This window comes from Cyprinodon variegatus, unplaced genomic scaffold, assembly GCF_000732505.1.
Source record: "Cyprinodon variegatus isolate N-32 unplaced genomic scaffold, C_variegatus-1.0 Scaffold31, whole genome shotgun sequence".
NCBI lineage: Eukaryota > Metazoa > Chordata > Actinopteri > Cyprinodontiformes > Cyprinodontidae > Cyprinodon > Cyprinodon variegatus.
In genome coordinates, this window is record NW_015150484.1 from 289,711 (window position 1) to 309,448 (window position 19,738).

Consider the following 19,738-nt stretch of genomic DNA (forward strand, 5'->3'; position numbering starts at 1 on the left):
AAAAAATAGAAAAGTAAATTATCATTTTACAGTTATTTGTATGAGTCTTCTTTTAATTTCTAAACAACAACATTGGTTGATAAAATATTTTATAAATATCCAACAAAATGTAGGAATTACTGGGTACTTGATTATTGTTTTTTTATATTGCTACACTTCCCTAAGTACTTGATGGAAACTTTTTGACCTGATTGGAAAAAAATTAATTAGCCTTATTTTTAGGTTTACTTGAATAGGCCTGCCATTTTTCGGTACTCTACCCTTTTTTGATAAACGATAACGCAGCAGGAACAAGGAAACGAGTATGATAGAATAAGCCAAAAATCTAGATTGGGAATTACTCCTTCCATCGCCAAGTTCTACTGTAAAAACGAAACCCGCATCAAATGAAATTCCTCGTTTTGATCAATGGCCTTGCGTTTATTTTGAGACAACAAAGAATCCAAATATGAAAAAGTCCTTCATGCCATACAGGTGAGTTCTGGATCACCTGAGAGCAGAGTGGCCATGGGGAGGGAGGAGGGAGAGGGAGGAGGAGGAGGCGGGCCAGCTGCTCTGTGAGAGAAACAGCATTTAAATGGAAAAGGGGAGAGACTGAGCGCTTCATCCGAGACTTCACCGCAAGGAGACCATAAGCATCACTTCTTCCTGGAAACCAAAAATCCATTCTCCTTTAGAAACGAGTCAAGCGGAGAGCAGAACATCTTGAATCATGTGCGGTAAGATTGCCTCTAAATGGCACCGATTTGTTCTTCTGGTTTTCACTTTCAAGAAGCCCTTTGCGCGCAGGAGCCGTTTATGAAGATACCAACAAATGGTCAAAAATAACTAAGAAGTTGTTGCTTCTTCGTGGATCCGATTATAGGAAAAGCAAATTATTTTAAAATGGTTTAGGTAAATATCTATATATCCGATCTTTGCGCGTCGAGCTTTACGCGTTTTTTTACGCACAGCTGCTACGTGTCAGTGTCCCTTTGACAGGGAAAGTAAGGACAAGGAAGCTGCAGCTGATTGATTCTGTTTGGAGATGACTTAAAGAACCAACATTAACTTTTTTTCTACTTATTGGCAAGAGTCCACGTGTCGTAAAAAAATGGGCATGTCTGCTTTTACAACAAAACCCAGATATACAACCCAAAGTAAATCTTTAACTATTCGCCAGCCTCACCTTATTTATGAAAAAAAGGAAAGAGCGGGTATATATGAGAGGTTTTACCGCACCCTGCTTTACTGGCTGCTCCAGCACTGCGCGCAACACGCATCCTGTCAAAGCTGTGCGCCAGCCTGGCTGAAAGCAATCCTGCTCACACGTACACAAACCCCATTCACTTATATTTTTAAGGAAAATACTCTCTGATTGTAGTGAAAACGAGGCTTTTCATTCATTAAGAAAAATAAATGTGGAGATTGAAAGGTGGCCACAGTTTTAGATGAAAGAGGGCACAAATCTGCAGGAAAAAAATATACTGGATTATTTACATTCTTTTAAAGTGTTTAAAAATAACAATAATTAATATAATTTATAAGATGAAGATGATTGGGGGGGGAGAAAAGAACTGTAGGCCTACTTTGTAAGTAAGATTTGAGTTATAATCCTGGTTCTCTCTCTGATTAAAAGGGATCTTTGCTTACCTGAACTACCAAGTGCCACGCACCCGAAAAGAGATATTTGAGACGCTGGTGAAGGGTCTGCAGAGGCTGGAGTACAGAGGATACGATTCAGCAGGTGAGACGCTCAGACCTTATGCACACACAGACACATTCACATAGAAAACCATGTATGCAAAACTTTGGAGAAATGACTTATGAAAATATTTAGTCAAATTCTGGAGTGCATGAAGTATTCTGTAAAGTTATCAGTAATGGTCCAGTTTTAGGAAGATGTCCACCTATAGTATCATAGTAAAAAGAAAGGATACATCTTCACAGTGGTGAAAAGCTGACAGTCTTGTTTTACCTGATATTAGATGTTTAAACTAACAATGATCAACAATTTTGGCAGACATTAAATGTCCTTACTGTGTGAAGTTAGTATTTTTTAGGCACAAACTGAGAGTAAAATTCACTTTTTTGAGTTAAAACCAAAGGTGCAGCAAACTACTTCTGCAAAATATAAAGATGGTAATCAGTGCCCTATAAAGCATATAGAATAATTGTAAATTAACCTGATTGAAATAACTCAGCAAAACGTATTTAATAGTCATGTGTACAGTAATAGTTATTATAACTTACCACTCATAGCTTTCACTGTTTTGTCTCTCTATATCTTTGTCTATCTGCTGTCACTTGCTCCTCCAGATAAAAATAATCTAATGACGTGTGTTAAAACACACATGGTGACTGATGGCTCCCTTTTGGATTTCATTTTTTTCTTTACAAGTCTGTTTAAATAATTATTTAAAAATTAATCTGATAGCTTCAGTCATACTGAGATAGGATCACAGTTTCTTCTAAATGTTATTTTGAACAAAACTGTAACAATAGTTTAATTTGTTATAGCTACATTAATCAGTTATACTTAAGTTCTAATTTTGATTTGATTCAAGTTTGTAATTTCCCTTTAAAATAAGTCAAATTCTGATTAACTATTAATGTACATTAAGCTAATGTTCTAAAGAATTGTTTTTATTTTATCTTTTAATATATGTTTTTAGCAACTAATCATTAAAGTTCTTGTTGTTTTTATGTTCAGTTATTTTTATTCATATTATAATCCATAAAAGTAACATTTTCAAACCAAAAATACATAAATTAGTTATTTGAACTAATTGAAATTGGAATAGAACTAAAAGACGTGGAAACTTCATTCAGTGCAGAGCCAGAAGTAGCTCTTTGGTTCTGTGGGTTTCTTAATGTATTTAAAATAATAAACCATTTCCATGTTTTTTGTTGCATGCTTTTCTGTGCTCCCCATGGGCCCCCTAGTTTTTTTTTGCTCTAGAACCGTCACTGCTCATACACGTCACAGGGCTTCCTCCCGCTTTGCATGGAAATTTGACAGAGAATACAACCAAAGTAATGAGGTGAACAAAAAGAGGCGGGATTCCAAATGCAAAGGGTTTTGTTCTATTAAGAAAGTAAAGTAAATAGTAAATACTTACGTAGCTACTTACCTGGAGTCAGTACTTTCATGGTCACAGCTCTTCTTCTATTCAGGGAGCTCTGACTTTGATTATGGATATCAGCTTAGAAGACTACATTGCACAGGAGGCAGCTTTAGCTCAAGTCACTTTGCTCCGTAAAACCAGTAAGCTTGCAGATATGTAGCATTTCTATCGCTGGTCATTTGCAGGTTAAGTCACTTTACAATTATGATAACTTTAAAGCAGTTGCTTTTTTTTTTTTATGGAACTATTTCTTGAAACATGCTCAGTGACAGTAAAATCTTGGCTAACTGACAGCTTCAGAAACTAAGAACTTATGTCCAAACATTTGACTCTGCCAAAGGAGAGTGTTGGTAGACAGGTTATGTTACCCAACCCTTTATAAGGGTATGAGTTGAAAAGCGCTTCAGGAAAACGGATGCTACAGTTAATATAAACCGTGACAAAACTGGTTGAACAGGCAGAACCGATTGTAATGGCTTTTATTCACCCAGCCTGAATGGGCAAATCTCTAGATCTAGATTTCAGAGTTAAACCTTTTTTTTTACTCCAAGTCTTTCTCTCAGTAAACATTTTGTTTTGAAGATTTGTTAGATATTCCCTAGTTTAAAATAAAAAAGCACAATAATTATAAATTGTGGTAACAACATAATAGTAGAATCAATTAAAAAGTGTAACTAAGAGCCCTCAATAACATGCATGTTATACAAGCTCCAAAATGACCCACCCATCCCTTTTGTTTGTCCATCCTATTTGAGCAGGATGTGCTACATTAGCATAGACGCAAACGCACTCCACCTTGAACCCAACCCCATTGTTTACATGTTTTCTTCTCACTGTGAGTAAGACATGTATTGGGAATGTGGTTCGCTAAACAAGTTAGATTTGTCCAGAAAGGAGTAAATGTGCCTGAAAAGTATGTATAATTGATTCCAGGGAATTTAGTTCAACGTTTGATGGTTTTCTTGTCCACAGGTGTCGCTGTGGACGGCCCAAACAAGACAACACAGGACCTCAACAACAACAGTATCTGTCTAATCAAGAAGAAGGGCAAGGTGAAGGCTCTGGATGAGGAGATCTACCGTGAGTTCATGTGTTTTTGAGCTTTTTTCTTGCAAATACATAATTACTGTGGTGAGAGAGAACAAGTTTTTGCATATTGGAAACAACTGACCCCTAAGCTCATCATCCTGGGTTTATTTTGATTTAATTTATTTCTTAACTTAAGATGCTGATTTTTATGTTGCATATTTTTTCAATTTTTTTTTTTTTTTGTGTGTAGAAAAAGACACGGTTGACCTGGACGAGACTCTGTCCACACACTTTGGCCTGGCCCACACGCGCTGGGCTACGCACGGAGAACCAAGTGCACTCAACAGCCATCCCCATCGCTCTGACAAGAACAATGGTAATAACTTCTTTCCTAACCTGACCAATAATCCCAGAAGTACAAGAGCTGAACTTCACACCCATCTGTTTCAAAACTAACTTGTTGCACGCCTCGCTTAAGTCTGGTTTAAGTCTGGTTTTACATTATGAATTTGTAAAGAGCCATTTTTATTTTGTTTGTTTTCTTTAAAGATTTGTCAGGCATGCCCCTTAGATTCTCTTTATGTTTGGGGTTTAAAGTCTGAAATAAAATACAAAGCTATGAACAATTTCAAAGCTTTGAACAAACTGTAACCTTGAAGGTGATCCTTCTTCATTCTTCAGGTGTTGAAATACTTTAGCAGCACACTTTTAATTAGCTGCTTACTGCATGCATTTAACCCAAATTCTTGTTCTTAAAACTAAGCCAGTTAAACTTGCTTTGCCAAACACAGAACTTGTACTTCATACAAGGTGTGTCACGTTCTCTTTATAAACTAGTTTCTGTTTCTTGCATTCCACAAGCGACAAAAAATTAAAAGCCTCAAACTATTTGCCTCTGGCTTGTTTTTTTTAGAGTTTGTCGTCATCCACAATGGCATCATAACCAACTACAAAGAGCTGAAGAAGTACCTGGTGAGTTGTCCTAATTATTTCTTTGCAGAAACAGGACTAAGCTATAACTAGACCCACCCTCCATGACAAAGGTCGCATTTCTCCCGGAGGCTTTATTATGCCAAAGAAAAGCTTTTTCTAATGATCTGTTTCAGTAATATATGAAGACGAAATAACCTGCTTACGTGTCGTATTCTCCTCACACTCGAGTTCTGGATGAACAACTATAACACCAGATCAGCTGTCATCCTTCTATAATAATCAGAACATTTCATGCTAAACTGATGATATTAGTTATGAAGTACGAGCAGTTAAACTTGTTTCATGTGGCTTGTAGGTTATATTGCTTTCCAAAAATATTCCAATCCCTTGAACTGGTTTACCTTATCTCATGTTAAAAACACAAAGTTTTTAAAGAAAGCCCATATTCTGATGTTCAGCTACCACAGTATACATGTCAGATTAAATAATACTACTTATACTTCAGCAATAGTATCAAGGTGTTACTCTACTGTATCTCTTATACTATATCCACTAAAACAACGTTGAACAAATTTCAATAAAATTTCCTGAAAAACACATTGTGTTTATACACACACATATATATGTATAAATGTAAAAGCCATTTTTTTTGTTTTCTTTAAAGAATGTAAGATATGTAAGATTTGTAGGTTAAAATACAGGATATTATATGATATATATGTATCTATATCTATATATATATAGATATAGATACATATATATCATATATATCCTGTTTTTTAACCTACAAATCTTACATTATTTTGTGTTGGTTTATCATAAAATTCACATGAGTTGATAAAGGTTTAAAGGGATAAATATGTCAGACACTCCTAGGTTAAACTTAGGCCCACTTATATTCAAATTAAAATGTTTAATTTTATAAAACAAACCTTTTTATTAGCACAAATTCCATTTCTTTTTGTGAATTTGGAGAAATGTATAAAGGTTAGTTATTTTCCTTTAAAATTAAATATAACCCTAGCTTATTTTGAGAAAAAAAAAAAAAAAATTATTGGCTCTTGACTAATTGGAAAAAAAAAAGTTTGCTAGGAAAAAGCAACCTGATTTTCAGGTTCTGTTTGCCTGTTTTATGTATAAACCTTTTTTTTCCCCTTGTCCTCAGATCAACAAAGGATACGAGTTTGAGTCAGAAACAGACACAGAGGTGATCCCCAAACTAATCAAATACCTTTATGACAATCGAGAGAACGACAGCATCACCTTCTCCAAGCTGGTGGAGAGAGTCATCCAACAACTGGTGAGCTGCTCACACAGCAAGACACAAACTCCCTCCACACCAGCATACACAGTAGGAGACATTCTGCTTTATTAGCTGTGGAAGCAGGAACCCTTACTGTAGCTGCCCTCTTCTACTGAAGTGATGGAAACTTTTAAGGACAGCTAGTTGCTGTGTGATTAACCTCGTCCTTGACCCACACATTTATAGAGCATTAAAAAAAGCATGTATTCTTTTAAAACTGCATGAAACAGCAATAAGGTTCCTTTTCAAATGAAACATTATTGTGTAAAACTGTCTCCATGGAAGCGGTCCCAACAGCGTCACACGTGACATCATTACTCACACAATCAGATGTTTTTTGGGTGAGATGAAGCAGACTTTTTTTTTTCCATCGGTTGAGTAATGTTTAAAAGCCTTTTTTCACGCTGCAGAGGAAGCTCAAGTAAAACGTGCATTTTTTGACTTGGAGTAATGGAAACCAGATAGTCCAGCTCCTAGACTAGTGACTCCCTTCTTTTACTTTCTGACTCTCTGCTATACGCACTCACACCCCCTCTTCTCCCCACCACACTCTCACACTCAGCCAGCTCTGTTTCCAGTAAGCGCCACAAGCAGCTGTGCGGCCAGCACTTTCGAAACATAGCCGATGTTATACAATACAGCTCCTATTCCTTTTAGTCTCTCCCTTCATAACCCAAATATTCCCAGGCCTCCCTAACCCACTACATCATTTAACCACCAAAGAAAACTAATCAATATAACCTTTATTTAAAAAAATAACATTAGGATGCTGCAAAAAATAAATAGTTGAGTTACGATTGAAGATTTGACAAATTTCTTTTTTCTTTTTTAAAACGTGCACAACAAGATGATTGTTTTTAGTCAAAGTTTGAAAAAAAAAAGTTTTTAAACATCTGAGATTTTAGAGATTTTCCTCCTTATAGAAAGTTTTAATCATCAGCATGAATATGGAAATAAAATGCAGCAATTTGTACTCTTAAGTGAGAGAAAAGGTTTAGATATTAAATAAACATGGCCCTAAGACAGAACCTTGAGGATCCCCACATAGGAACTGTATATATTTTTAAAAAACAACAACAATGTTTTTTTTTTTCTTATATATTTCAAAGAGTGGCACCTGTAATTACCTTTTCATAATACACAGTCACACAGTCATTTTATGATTTTTCAGGAAGTTATAACAACCTTTGTCTCTATGTGTTTTTTAGGAGGGTGCCTTCGCTCTGGTGTTCAAAAGCCGTCATTACCCTGGAGAGGCTGTGTCCACCAGGTTAGTCAGCATTCAGTGACGTGTCCAAAATCTCATTTCCATTATGCTTCAAATATCAGCTATCTGCCCCATTACACAGGATCAGATCAGATAAGTCATAACTGTTATTAACACGATGAAGCAATCTCCAGACTGATTAGCAGACAAATCTATTAATTATAGCATGACTGTGGAAGGCTCTTTTCCTTCCAGTAATGGGCAGCTGTGGTCATGTGAGTAAATTCCCGTGCTATGGTGTGAGTTAGTGCATTCTGCATTTTAAGACCAAAGGTTTGATTCAGACTGCCTGCCTCCCTCGTGGGCCTCCTCCCTGTGGAGGCTGTGGGGCCAACGCCCCCCTTTCTGACTCATTAACAGAAAGACTACAGCGTTTCCTCCTTCAGCTTTGGCAAAGACTCGTGCTAGAGTAAAAAAACAAGACTATATTAATTAATTCTTCAATTTTATTTTGCGCAATGTATTTCCTGGGTCAATGATCAGGGCAAAAGAAAGAGCTACACGGAAAGACTTGCAAGAAGATAAATGGAGGTAGGTTGGGTCGAAGCTGTGGTTTATGCAAACAGCTGAGCTTGCTGGCTCACCTGCTGGATAAACCAAAATCTTTCTGAAATAAGTTCGTTTAGCCTGCAGAAGGAGAGAAGGGAAGGAATGATGTGTTATAAAGAATCAGCCACCGCCTTCCTCTCTCTGACCAACCATCACTGTCTTTGTCATCTATTTAAATTACGTCTAGATTCACTTTTTTATTCTTTCCAGCTGACATTTGAAATGAATACAATAAAACGTGCAGAGGCTGTTGAGAACATGATGTATGTGCAGTTTGTAATCTTCAACCTGCAAACAATTTGTCTCCTAACCGCATGTTTCTGTTTAAAAGCCTCTCTTGTCAAACCCCACACCCTTTGGAAAGATCAAAGTTTGTGTGTCAATGTGGCCCAAGGGGAGAACTGTACACAGCATAGGCTGATCTGTATGAAAGAAAGACAAAGAGGAAGGAGAGGCTGCAGATGTTAAACTGGCATGTAAATCACTGTTTCACAGTCAGACTGTTTTAAGGCTACAGTAAATGTAGATAAACTGTGTTGGTACCTGATGCTAGAAGTGATGTCTTGAGTCCAAAAGAGAATCAAATAATGTTTTATGAACTTTTAAAGTGAACTGAGGTTTATAATAGATGGTTATTTACTCTAAAACTCACCATTATTTACATTGGTATCTGAAGCAGGATCTAATGTGCCAGCAGGAGATTTCCTGGAAGATACGCATGTTAAAAACTCCAGGAAGCTTTTACTTCTGAAATGTTTCAGACAATTCTTTGGATTAGTTGATATGATAAAATGGGAGAAATTATATCTGTCAAGTTCATAACTGCATTTCTTTTTGGTACAAATTATTTAATGAAAAAGTAAACCTGATCAGTATGATTCTATAACAGAGTGTCTTATTATAGTTTTCATTGTTTTATGTCTAAAAAGCCAAACCATTCTTCGTAAAGCACATCTTTTTGACTCCCTCTCTTCCGCTCTGCCTGCTTTCTCCTTCTCTCGGCAGGAGAGGAAGTCCGCTGCTCATTGGAGTGCGAAGCGAACACGAGCCGCCAGCCGAGCACATCGCTGTGCAGTACAACAGTGGTGAGCTCTGTTCCTGTTTTTTTGCCACTGCCGTCCTCCTCCGTTGCATCCTCAGTTCCATGAAAGAGCTGGAGCTTAAAGTCATCACCTGATTTAACAGTTATAAATATAACATATGGCAACAAATCAACAAAGGTGCAATTCTGACTCAGATTACTGCAATTTAATCGGAAATTTCTGAATTTTAAATCAGTTTCATTTGTAAATATTCTCTTTCACTCAAAGAAAAGACAAAATATTGATTTTAAATAGATCAAAATTAAAATAGGAAATTATACCATTATTGTAAAACTGAATTTCAACATTTTTCATTCATTTATTTATATTTAATGACTTACTAATCCTTTTTAATACATTCAATCATCAAAGCGGGTCAAAACAGTAAAATCTTAATGTACTTAATGTAAACTACGATAAACTTAACAATAGAATAGAAGATAATAGAATTGCTATTTTTTTGTCCGTCAGTAAAAAGCTCACAATATCTAAACAGCAAAGTTGCTGACAGAAAAAAAATAAAGTACACATGTTAGGAGGAAAAAAATACAAGTTATAGATATGAGATGAATAAAATAAAATTCTGTATTCTGTTGAAATTGTGTTTTCCCATTTCTGTGAGTCCTAAAATAATATAAATTTTGTTATGTGAAAACAATACAAATACTTTGTTAATGTACGCAACCTTGTTAAGTTAATATTGTAACATTAATAGATATTGCACACAGGCTTCATAGTTATTTGCTCTCTTTTAGACTGTGTAATCAACATTACATCAGTTTGAGCAATATTTATATTACAAAGGACTGACTGTAGTGCAATAATTGTTAGGTTATTCTGCTAATGTCATATTTAATGGTACTAAATCGGATGCGTATTTGATTGCTTTTAAGGCGTCTGTGGCCTGAGCAGGGATGTAGAGTTTTAAGTCATTGCCAGAACTCAGGCTGCACAACCGCACAGACATCTCTGCAGCAGCAGTTCACTTACCTTCCTTGTTGTGGTCATGATACTGTCAGCCTCCATGCTTCAGAGCTTGCCTGAGAAACTGGCATTCAGTATTAGATTTTAATTTGTTTCAACAAAAATTTATTAAACACATTAATGAAATCGAATAACTTAACTTGATCTCATACACAAGAACTTAAGCAGCTATCTCTGGACTGTTTTCCTATTTTTCTGGGTTTTTCCGTTGCAGCCAAACATAACAAACTCACACAGTCTGCCAAAAGGCCTTGTGTTGATGTATCATGGGATGTTTTTGTTCACTGGTAATTATTGCACAATGGCATTGTATCACAGAATCTTTCTAGAAAGATTTTCTCTCTTAACTGTTAAACATGTCTGTGTAGTCTGTTCCATCTTTAATAATCAAGTTCAGCTTAAAGAAAGCATATTTCCTTTAGATCCAATTAAGGAATTCTGTAATAACCCAGAATAAAAATACCACCTTAACTTAATTATCTGTTTTTTTCTAAACTGAAAAGTGTCCAAATTTAATTGATTGGTAAATAAACATATTAATCTATATGAGATTTACACAAATATTAGGTCTAATATCTACTATAAGGTTTTGGTTAGTTTGATTGATAACGCTAAGGAAAAATATATAACTGTATATTTAAGTAAATTTGCTCATTGTTCAGAATATTATACATTTTTTAGTCCACTTATTCAGGAGCAGAAGTACACCTAGTTTATGATAGCTGGTTAATTTGTTGTCATGTCTGCTCAAAAAACAAGCAATCAACAAAGAAAAACACATGATGATTGTAGATTTCTAGCTGTAGTCTAAAAGCTGATTCACGATAATGTTTTTTTAAATTGTGATTAGAGATGTAAAGACAGCCTCATTTGTCTTGTAGGCATAGGCAAAGTGGGATCTTTATTTCAGCCAGGGGAGGGACAATTCTGTCTGCTCCTCTCAGCCACAGAAAACTCAAGTTAATTCAAAGTTTCCCGAATCATTTAACCTAAAAATTAGAAGTTAAAACGATTTTAAACTTGTAGTGATGATAGGATGGGAATGATGGAAGATTTAACTTGGTTTTGAGACTATAACGTTGAAACTTTACTCGATCATTTTAATTGGCCCCTGCCTATTCTGAACCCGTTTAATGGTCTGCATATGTGGAAAATGTTTACAACAGTCTGCCTGCCCCATTGTTTGTTTAACTTCTCTTTTACTAAAAAATAAAATTCTTCACTATCTTATCAGCAGTATATGAATTTATTAATGGTCCATATAACACAGGTGCAAAGTCAAAAGCAGCACCATTATCGTTATAAGCAAATTATATAATTCTGGTTAACTGTTTTGTAAGTGTACTTAAAAATAATTCATTAAATAAAATAGTTATAATCTACTTATGGGGAGGACAGGTTGTGTTTCTTTGGGTGGAGATGATGACTAAAAATAGAAAGATGAGACGGAGGCAGCCTTTTACTAAAAAGATCTCTGATTATATGGAATCTAGTACGCTGAAGTGGTTCAGTTCATCGTTCAGAGGCGAGCCTTGCCGTATTGGGGCCCCGGGCAAGCTTTTGTAAAGGAACCCTCCTTTACGTCTCCCCTTTGATGTCTAAGTCTCCCTGATCGGGAACCAGATATTAAAGCAACATTTTACTATGATGCATCATAGCCAATGAATTTAAAAAAAAATTTGCCTCCAGCATCTTGTAAAGAATTTGCATATTTGTCCAGAGCGAGTTTTCACTTAGTGGCCTCGCCCTCGGTGTGTTCAGTTCTAGATGTAGGTTGTGCTTAAGGCTAAATCCCTAAATGAGGTATGAGCACATAAAAAGCATGAAGATGAAACCGCCTTAAGCAGACAAAGCTGTAATAGGCGTGCAAATATTCACCCCATGCCACAAGGTGGCATTCATGGGTAAGGAATGTAGAGAAGGAAAAGAACAAGTAAGATGTGAACAATAAACGCATAGAGAAAAAAAGGCGTTGTTTTTTTTTTCTTTTCATTTGAACTTACAAAAGATGTTTTTAAACTCAGAGAAACCAAGAAGCAGGATTTTTTTCCTTTATTTTACCCGAGTGTTATATTTATTTACCTTTATTAACGATTAGAGCTTTAGAAACATATTAATAACATTAATTCTAGAAATATGTTCCTTCTCTCATGAATCTGTTCTGTTATACTGCAACCTACTTTTTTTCAGTTTTCCCATCATAAATAATTAATAAAACATGTTACAGCACATTAAGTCCTCCATTAAGTACCGATAATTTGGCTTCACTGAGTTTTTAGTATTAAACACTTAATTTGTCGGATTAAAATTATAGCACAATGTCTCATCCTGGAACTTATATTGGACCCTCATCTTTTTATGGTATCAGTGATAATATTTAATTAATAACTTTATTTAAAATGGTATGTAGGTTTTACTACAGTAAAACTTTGTGGATGGCCCAGTGTCCCCCTGTGGCAGCCCTGTTTGAGACTCTTAGTGTTATTTTTCATGAGAAAATTGAGGTGGTCTGACCGCCCAGGCCAGAACAGCTGCCCTGGCCACTAAACGATGGGCAAAAAGTGTGGGAATGATGTTGAGCAATCACTCGCTCATTTAAAGTGAAAAGAAAATTAGTTTTAATATCTTCCACTCCAAGGGGCTCAGTCTGAACTAGAACATCTCTGCCTTGTTGAAAATATGGCAAAAGTCTTTTCATAGCATGAAGCATCTGACTCAGCATCATACTGCATGTTTCTACAGTATCAGTCGGTGTAACTTAAACTAAAATGATCGGACATTAGCCAGACAATGCATCGTCTTTGAATAATAGAAGCATAAAAAGAAGGAGATAGTTTCTAGCCTTCTTGTCTGTTGGATTGTAGAAAAGGTGGTTTGGATATCCGATAATAATGTTTGTCATTTGCATTGAAACTGGACATTTAATCATATATATATATATATATATATATATATATATATATATATATATATATATATATATATATATATATATATTCTTCAATTTCTAAATGAAATTTGTTGACTTTAAACTTTAGGTCACTTAAGGGAGGAGGTTGAGGAGAAGAACAGCCACAACTCGTCCAACTCCAATGGAGAAGGCAAGGCAGTGGAGTACTATTTCGCCTCTGATGCCAGGTAAGGAAGTGATTCTTTTTTCAATTAAAGCCCTGTTATTCACCTTTAATCAGCCACATCTATTTAGCTTCTAGTGCTCTTTGTATTTATTTGCACCCTGCCTGTTTTTTTTTCTGCATTCACAGCGCCATCATTGAGCACACCAACAAGGTGTTGTACATGGAGGACGATGACATCGCAGTCGTCAAAGAAGGAGCACTCTCAATTCACAGGTTAAATCGGCAAGCTGGTGACGATCCAGTGAGAGCGATTCAGACGTTACAGATGGAGATGCAGCAGATCATGAAAGGTTGGAAAACTGTACAAGGGCTGTTTTTTTATATAGTTAACTGCTTTCATTTCAATGAAATTTAAAGCAGCTTCACTGGAGGGAAACATTATTAAATCAGTTCATTTATGTAGCTCCCTGCACTATTGAGCCACATCTAGAAAGTAGATATTTGCTCTGCCGCCCTCTGCTGGCTGAATAGGTGAAAGCTTTGCAATTAAACAATCCAGAATACACATCTAAATAAATGATGTCACATTTTTAAGATCTTTGCCTATACACTGACATATACTCTATTACATCGATTCTAGAGGAACCAATTTGCATGTCTAGATGCCTGATATTGTTATTTAGAATTGTGTCACATTACTTTTGGCAGTAGTGTATATATTTTCTTATGTTTTATCAAAATGTCTTCTTCCTCTTTGCAGGAAACTTTGAAGCCTTTATGCAGAAGGAGATCTTTGAGCAGCCAGAGTCAGTTGTTAACACCATGAGGGGCCGGATTTGTTTTGACACTAATAAAGGTGATTGCAGGTTTTCCTACTTTAAATCTCCGTTTTTTAATCATTGTATGCTATCTTAGCAGAATTACCATTTTATATCAGTTTGCAATATAGTGACTTTTTATTTTGTTTCCGTTGTTGTAGATATAGAAACTAAACTAAAAAGGTAGACTGGTTTATTAAATAAAACTCTTATCATTTATTTTTTAAGTGATTCTTGGAGGCCTGAAAGACCACCTGAAGGAGATCAAACGCTGCAGACGGTTAATCATGATTGGCTGCGGCACCAGTTTCCACGCTGCAGTTGCTGTAAGCAGAACCCTTTCACTTTAATAAAAAATATATATATATTTTAGAGTTCATGATAAATAATTCTTGAATTTAGAAATTTCCAGAGGCACAGGTTGTGACACTTTTTTCTTATTTCTTCTGCTCAGACCAGACAGATCCTGGAGGAGCTGACTGAATTACCTGTCATGGTGGAGCTGGCCAGTGACTTCCTAGACCGCAGTACCCCAGTCTTCAGGGACGATGTTTGTTTCTTCATCAGCCAGTCAGGTAACATAAATCCAGAAGCATCGGAGCACATGTTTTTTTTTTCTATCTATCTCTAAGGCTCCTGGGGCTAAAAACATCTTTAAATAACAACTTCTCACCTCTCACGTTAAAGTTGTCAACCTCCTCAGGCCAAGAGCTCCATTAAGCTTGACCTTATTGTGCTATAATTACACATTATAAGCATAAGGTTTCACTCTCTCCGGTCCTTTAGGGGAGACAGCAGACACCCTGATGGCCCTGCGATACTGCAAGGAACGCGGGGCTCTAACAGTGGGCATCACCAACACTGTGGGGAGCTCCATTTGCAGAGAGACTGACTGTGGGGTCCACATCAATGCTGGACCGGAGATAGGAGTGGCTAGTACCAAGGTATACACTTCACTGCATAACCAGTGTTGATTTCATCATTGCTTAAACAGTTGCACGTTTATGAACTTGTTTTTAGGTTTTATACAGAACAAAGGAGGTGATACTGGATGTTTATATTAGTGTGACATTAAATACGAGCAAAAACAGTATCAATCAGAGGTCTACACACAAAATTTAGCTCCAGGCTTTTAACTATTTACTCAACAATTTTTCTTAAAAAAGATAAGATTTTTCTAAATAAGAACTGGTACACATGGTTGATTTTGTCACAGTAAGACATTTTACATAGACTCCAAATGTTTGCTTACTTCCCCATTATTATCTGCCTAAATGTCCCTTTGTAAGTTATTCTTTTTCTAACCAAAAGCACCGTCCTGGCATAACTTTACCTTTATAGCACTGCTATCAAGTTAAAACAATATGTTTTACCTGAAAATGAAAAAAAATAAAAATAAATAAAAATTCTTTTAGATGTTCAGAAACCATCAATAAAAATTAAAATGGTCATAAACAGGAGTCTAGATGGTGGATATCTTACAATAACAATAACTGTCTCGTTACTGGCCAGGAAAAAAGCTGTTTATTTGATGCCTTGAAGCCCATGGCAAGTTTGCAGCTACCAAATTACAAAAGACCTAATGTCGCCTGGAGAAAAGTTTCATGGTCAGATTAGACAAAGATTGAGCTGTTTGGATAATTGACACGATCCATGTTTGGTAGAATTAATAATTTGCTTTTGATTCTAAGAACAAAGGACAACAATCAGCCATAGTGATGGCAGCATCATGCTGTGGGAACTAGACTATTGCTTCACCTCAAGCAACAATAAGATGCTGAAAACCTGCCTAAATTATATTATCCCAAACACAAATCAAAACTGTCGGAATAGATAAAGCAGACTATGGCTTGACCCCAACCTCAGCACTTAATATGAAATGCAAGGACTGGCCCCTGCACTGCACATAAGTAAATTACTCGATTTAGATTAACTTTACTGTTTTTCATTATAAAAACTAGACTCACTCACGCCAGAGTAAAACAAAGACCTTGACAATGGCAACGAAAAACATTTATCCAAATATCAGCAGGAGTGAATCTCTGTCTTAATCCATGCAAAGTCATTTTCACTTTGCATGGATTAAGACAGATCTATGATAAATCCCATCTTGTGCATCTAGTTCTCATTTTTCAACTCATTGAATACGAACTGTATTTTAAATGTAATTAATATCTGGGGGAAAAAAATCTTTAAAATTTGGAAATTATTATAACACTGAAGCACAAAATGAGCAAAAGCAAAGTTCTATCTAAGGCTGCAGATTATCTATTTAGTCAACTTCTCCAAGAAAAAGTCCTTACATCATAAGATAGATTTTATATTTAGAAACAAAAGCTTAATTCTCATATTTTAATAATATGTATTGTTCTTGTTTATATAGAAAGCAGTTATTTTTATGACATAGTTTAAAATAAAAAAAAACACTTTTGAATACTGAACCATTTGTGGTTTGATGCTGTTTATATGCACTAATCCTGACGGGGATTCACTGTGTGCTGCCCTTCTAGGCCTACACCAGTCAGTTTGTGTCCCTCATCATGTTCAGCCTGATGTTGAGTGAGGACAGACTCTCACTACAAGCGAGACGACTGTCCATCATTAACGCCCTGAAGGACCTACCAGGTCAGTAGTACCAAATAATAATAATAATAATAAAGTGTTCTTTATTTGTAGACGAGTGTTTTTAGCCACAGTGGGGGATATTGTAACACAACAGCTGTGTAAAAGTGGATCTTAAATCCATGAGATATCTGTCTGACCACAAGTCACTTTAAAATACTCTCACAGAGCTGATAAGAAAAGTGCTCTCATTGGACGACAAGATCAAGGCCATCGCCGATGAGCTGTATCAGCAGAGGTCACTTTTGGTGATGGGGCGAGGATACAACTATGCCACTTGCCTTGAGGGGGCGCTGGTGAGTTAAAACATTTTACAGTACTGAGCTTCTTAAAATAAAATCTCCCTAAAAAACATGAACAATATATGTATTAATTGCATGTATATTATTGTCTTATGATGCACCTTACAAGAAAAATGCAACAGATTAAATAATAAAGTAAATTAGTTTAAAGTCACATATTTATGCAATATCATAGGGATATATCAGTAAGTCTATACACCTTATTGTGTTGTAGAAAATCAAGGAGATCACCTACATGCACTCAGAAGGCATCCTGGCTGGAGAGCTGAAACACGGTCCTCTGGCGCTCATCGACAAGGACATGCCAGTCATCATGATCCTCATGCGGGACGGCTGCTACACTAAGTGTCAGAATGCTTTGCAGCAGGTCACAGCCAGATCGGTAGGCCATAAAAACAAACAAAAGTACACTTTTAATCGAAATTAGCCCATAATACACAATGTGAAAGGTGTGCAACCTCTTGGTTTCTCTCTCCAACAGGGCCGACCCATTATTCTGTGCTCTCAGGATGATTCAGAAGTGATCAAAAATGCATATAAGACCATTGAGTTGCCAGAAACAGTGGATTGTCTGCAGGGCATCCTCAGTGTCATCCCTCTACAGCTGCTGTCCTTCCACTTGGCCGTCCTTCGAGGATATGACGTAAGTTACATATTTTCTTATCCACTAAAACTTTGACATACATCAGATGTTTATTGAGACATTTGGAGTCAGATGTAAACGTTCTTGATTTATGTATGGACAATAAGGTCAATGGAGCGGGATTAAGTAAGCAAAACAAAAATCAAAAACTGGCTTTGCTACTACCTCATTCAACTCATCATGTAAACAACTCAAAAGACTGTGGAGTAGAGGGGAAAAAACATGGTTAGATTTTCAATAATTTTGTAATTAGCCCACTTTAGTTTGATACCCATAAATAAAATGCAGGGAAACCTATTCCTTTCAGAGGCACTTGTTTAGTATTAGTCCATCTATTTGGGTTAAAACCTAACAAGTAAAATAAGTGGTTTGAGTTAATTTAGGCTAATATAAAATTTCTTGTTCAACATTCAAAATGTTAATGCACAAGAATCCCACCCTGAACACACCACCCGCAAGTTCAAACACAGTGGTGGCAGCATCATGCTGGAGGGAGGCTTTACTTACACTCCAAAAGAGTTCAAATTGGGGCTAAGATTGTCTTTCCTGCACGGCAATTATCATAATGTACTGACAGAACTACGACGGAACTGTTTTGATTGAAGTGAATGCTAATGATTTAGATTAGCCTAGTCAAAGTTTAGACCTGAATCTGTGGAAAAGCTTTAAAATTTCTGTTCCCCGAAGCCCTCCATCCAGTCCGACAGATCATGATATTTTTTGTGAAGAATAAGCTAACTCAGATTCTAGATTAGCAAAGCTGGTAAACCAGAAAAAAAACTGCTGCTGTGTTTGCACTAGTATGTACTAGTATTACCCTTGAGGTCAGGAAAACATGCAATATTTTCCAGATCCAATGTCCAGATTCTGTCAGTATGTGGTACAGCCATGGTGAAAGATCTCCTCTAATTCTCTGTATCCTCTGCTCTCATTTTATTTGCAGGTTGACTGCCCCAGAAACTTGGCCAAGTCTGTGACTGTGGAGTAGTTACAGTTTACAAAGCCCAGCAGACAAGACAGGTGGCTTTGGGTGACTTACAGAGCGACTGTGCAATCAAACATTGTGTGTGTGTGGCAGGGTCGGGTTGAGGTATGGGGACCGGGGAGCTTGTGTATGTGAGTGTGTGTATGATACTGTGAGTTAAAGAAGAGGCTGCGGAGTATAGAAGGGATTAAGCGGTACAATGAAATAAACACACACGGAAAAATTGAAATGTGAAATCTGACCGTGGCTTTTTGGAACAACTCATGAAACATTCTCGAAGATGCTCATAGCCAAAGATATCTTCTGTACCTCTTTTTATCAGTAGAGCCAAAAAGTTTTTTTTACATGAAGAACAGTAAAAAACTGAAATGGTACACTGAAGTGTTTACAATTGTGCAATATGGACCACATACTTGGCTAATGAATGTACATTGTGACAAAGTCATTAATTGTTCTCCTATGTTGAACGTTCGGTAGGGTCATTATACTCTTCATTGTAAAATTGTCATTTTGATATTTCTTTAGAAATTCTTGGTTTTACTGGCCTCGGAGAACAGTGAACTATAATCTTATTTTCTTAATAAAACTATTATATTTTAATTTAAACAGTCTGTTCTGAAGGTGTGCAACCAGGTTCTTTTTAAGGTTTACATACTTCTTACTGGCATAGGGAATACTCTGTGGTATTCAATGGAAGACTAATTATATATAATTTTTATGGGTTTCATAAATGACAATCTGTACATAACAGATGTTCTTTTTGCTTTTTTGTTATATTTATAGGGGAGAAACAGATAACTTGATTGATATCTTTATGTTTGTATTTTGTATTGTCTGTTTTTCATGCTAAAAAAGCACTACAAATCAATAAAGAAATGAAGTATTATTTTTAAACTGCTCAGTTGTATTTGCTTTTTTATTTTCTTCTAGTACTGATCACCATCTGATGGACAATTAATAGTTACCATTGAAATGGACCGATATCCTGCATCAAACTTGGCTTTTTAACCGAGCTCATACATGTTGAGCATATAATA

The 19,738-nt window shown here is 36.2% G+C and overlaps 1 protein-coding gene across 1 annotated transcript; it reads left to right on the forward strand.

Annotated features, from left to right (window-relative positions):
• The first annotated feature begins 560 nt into the window (after positions 1-560).
• On the forward strand, positions 561-19,576 carry LOC107102107 (glutamine--fructose-6-phosphate aminotransferase [isomerizing] 2-like). Its single transcript, XM_015401285.1, has 19 exons — positions 561-719; positions 1,619-1,726; positions 4,080-4,187; positions 4,387-4,512; positions 5,050-5,108; positions 6,235-6,369; positions 7,581-7,642; positions 9,194-9,273; positions 13,293-13,392; positions 13,518-13,681; positions 14,092-14,187; positions 14,378-14,475; positions 14,604-14,724; positions 14,936-15,093; positions 16,660-16,774; positions 16,940-17,067; positions 17,288-17,455; positions 17,555-17,716; positions 18,660-19,576. Exons 1-19 carry the CDS (start codon positions 713-715, stop codon positions 18,702-18,704), a joined length of 2,040 nt encoding a protein of 679 aa, XP_015256771.1. The 5' UTR covers positions 561-712; the 3' UTR covers positions 18,705-19,576.
• Positions 19,577-19,738: the final 162 nt, after the last annotated feature.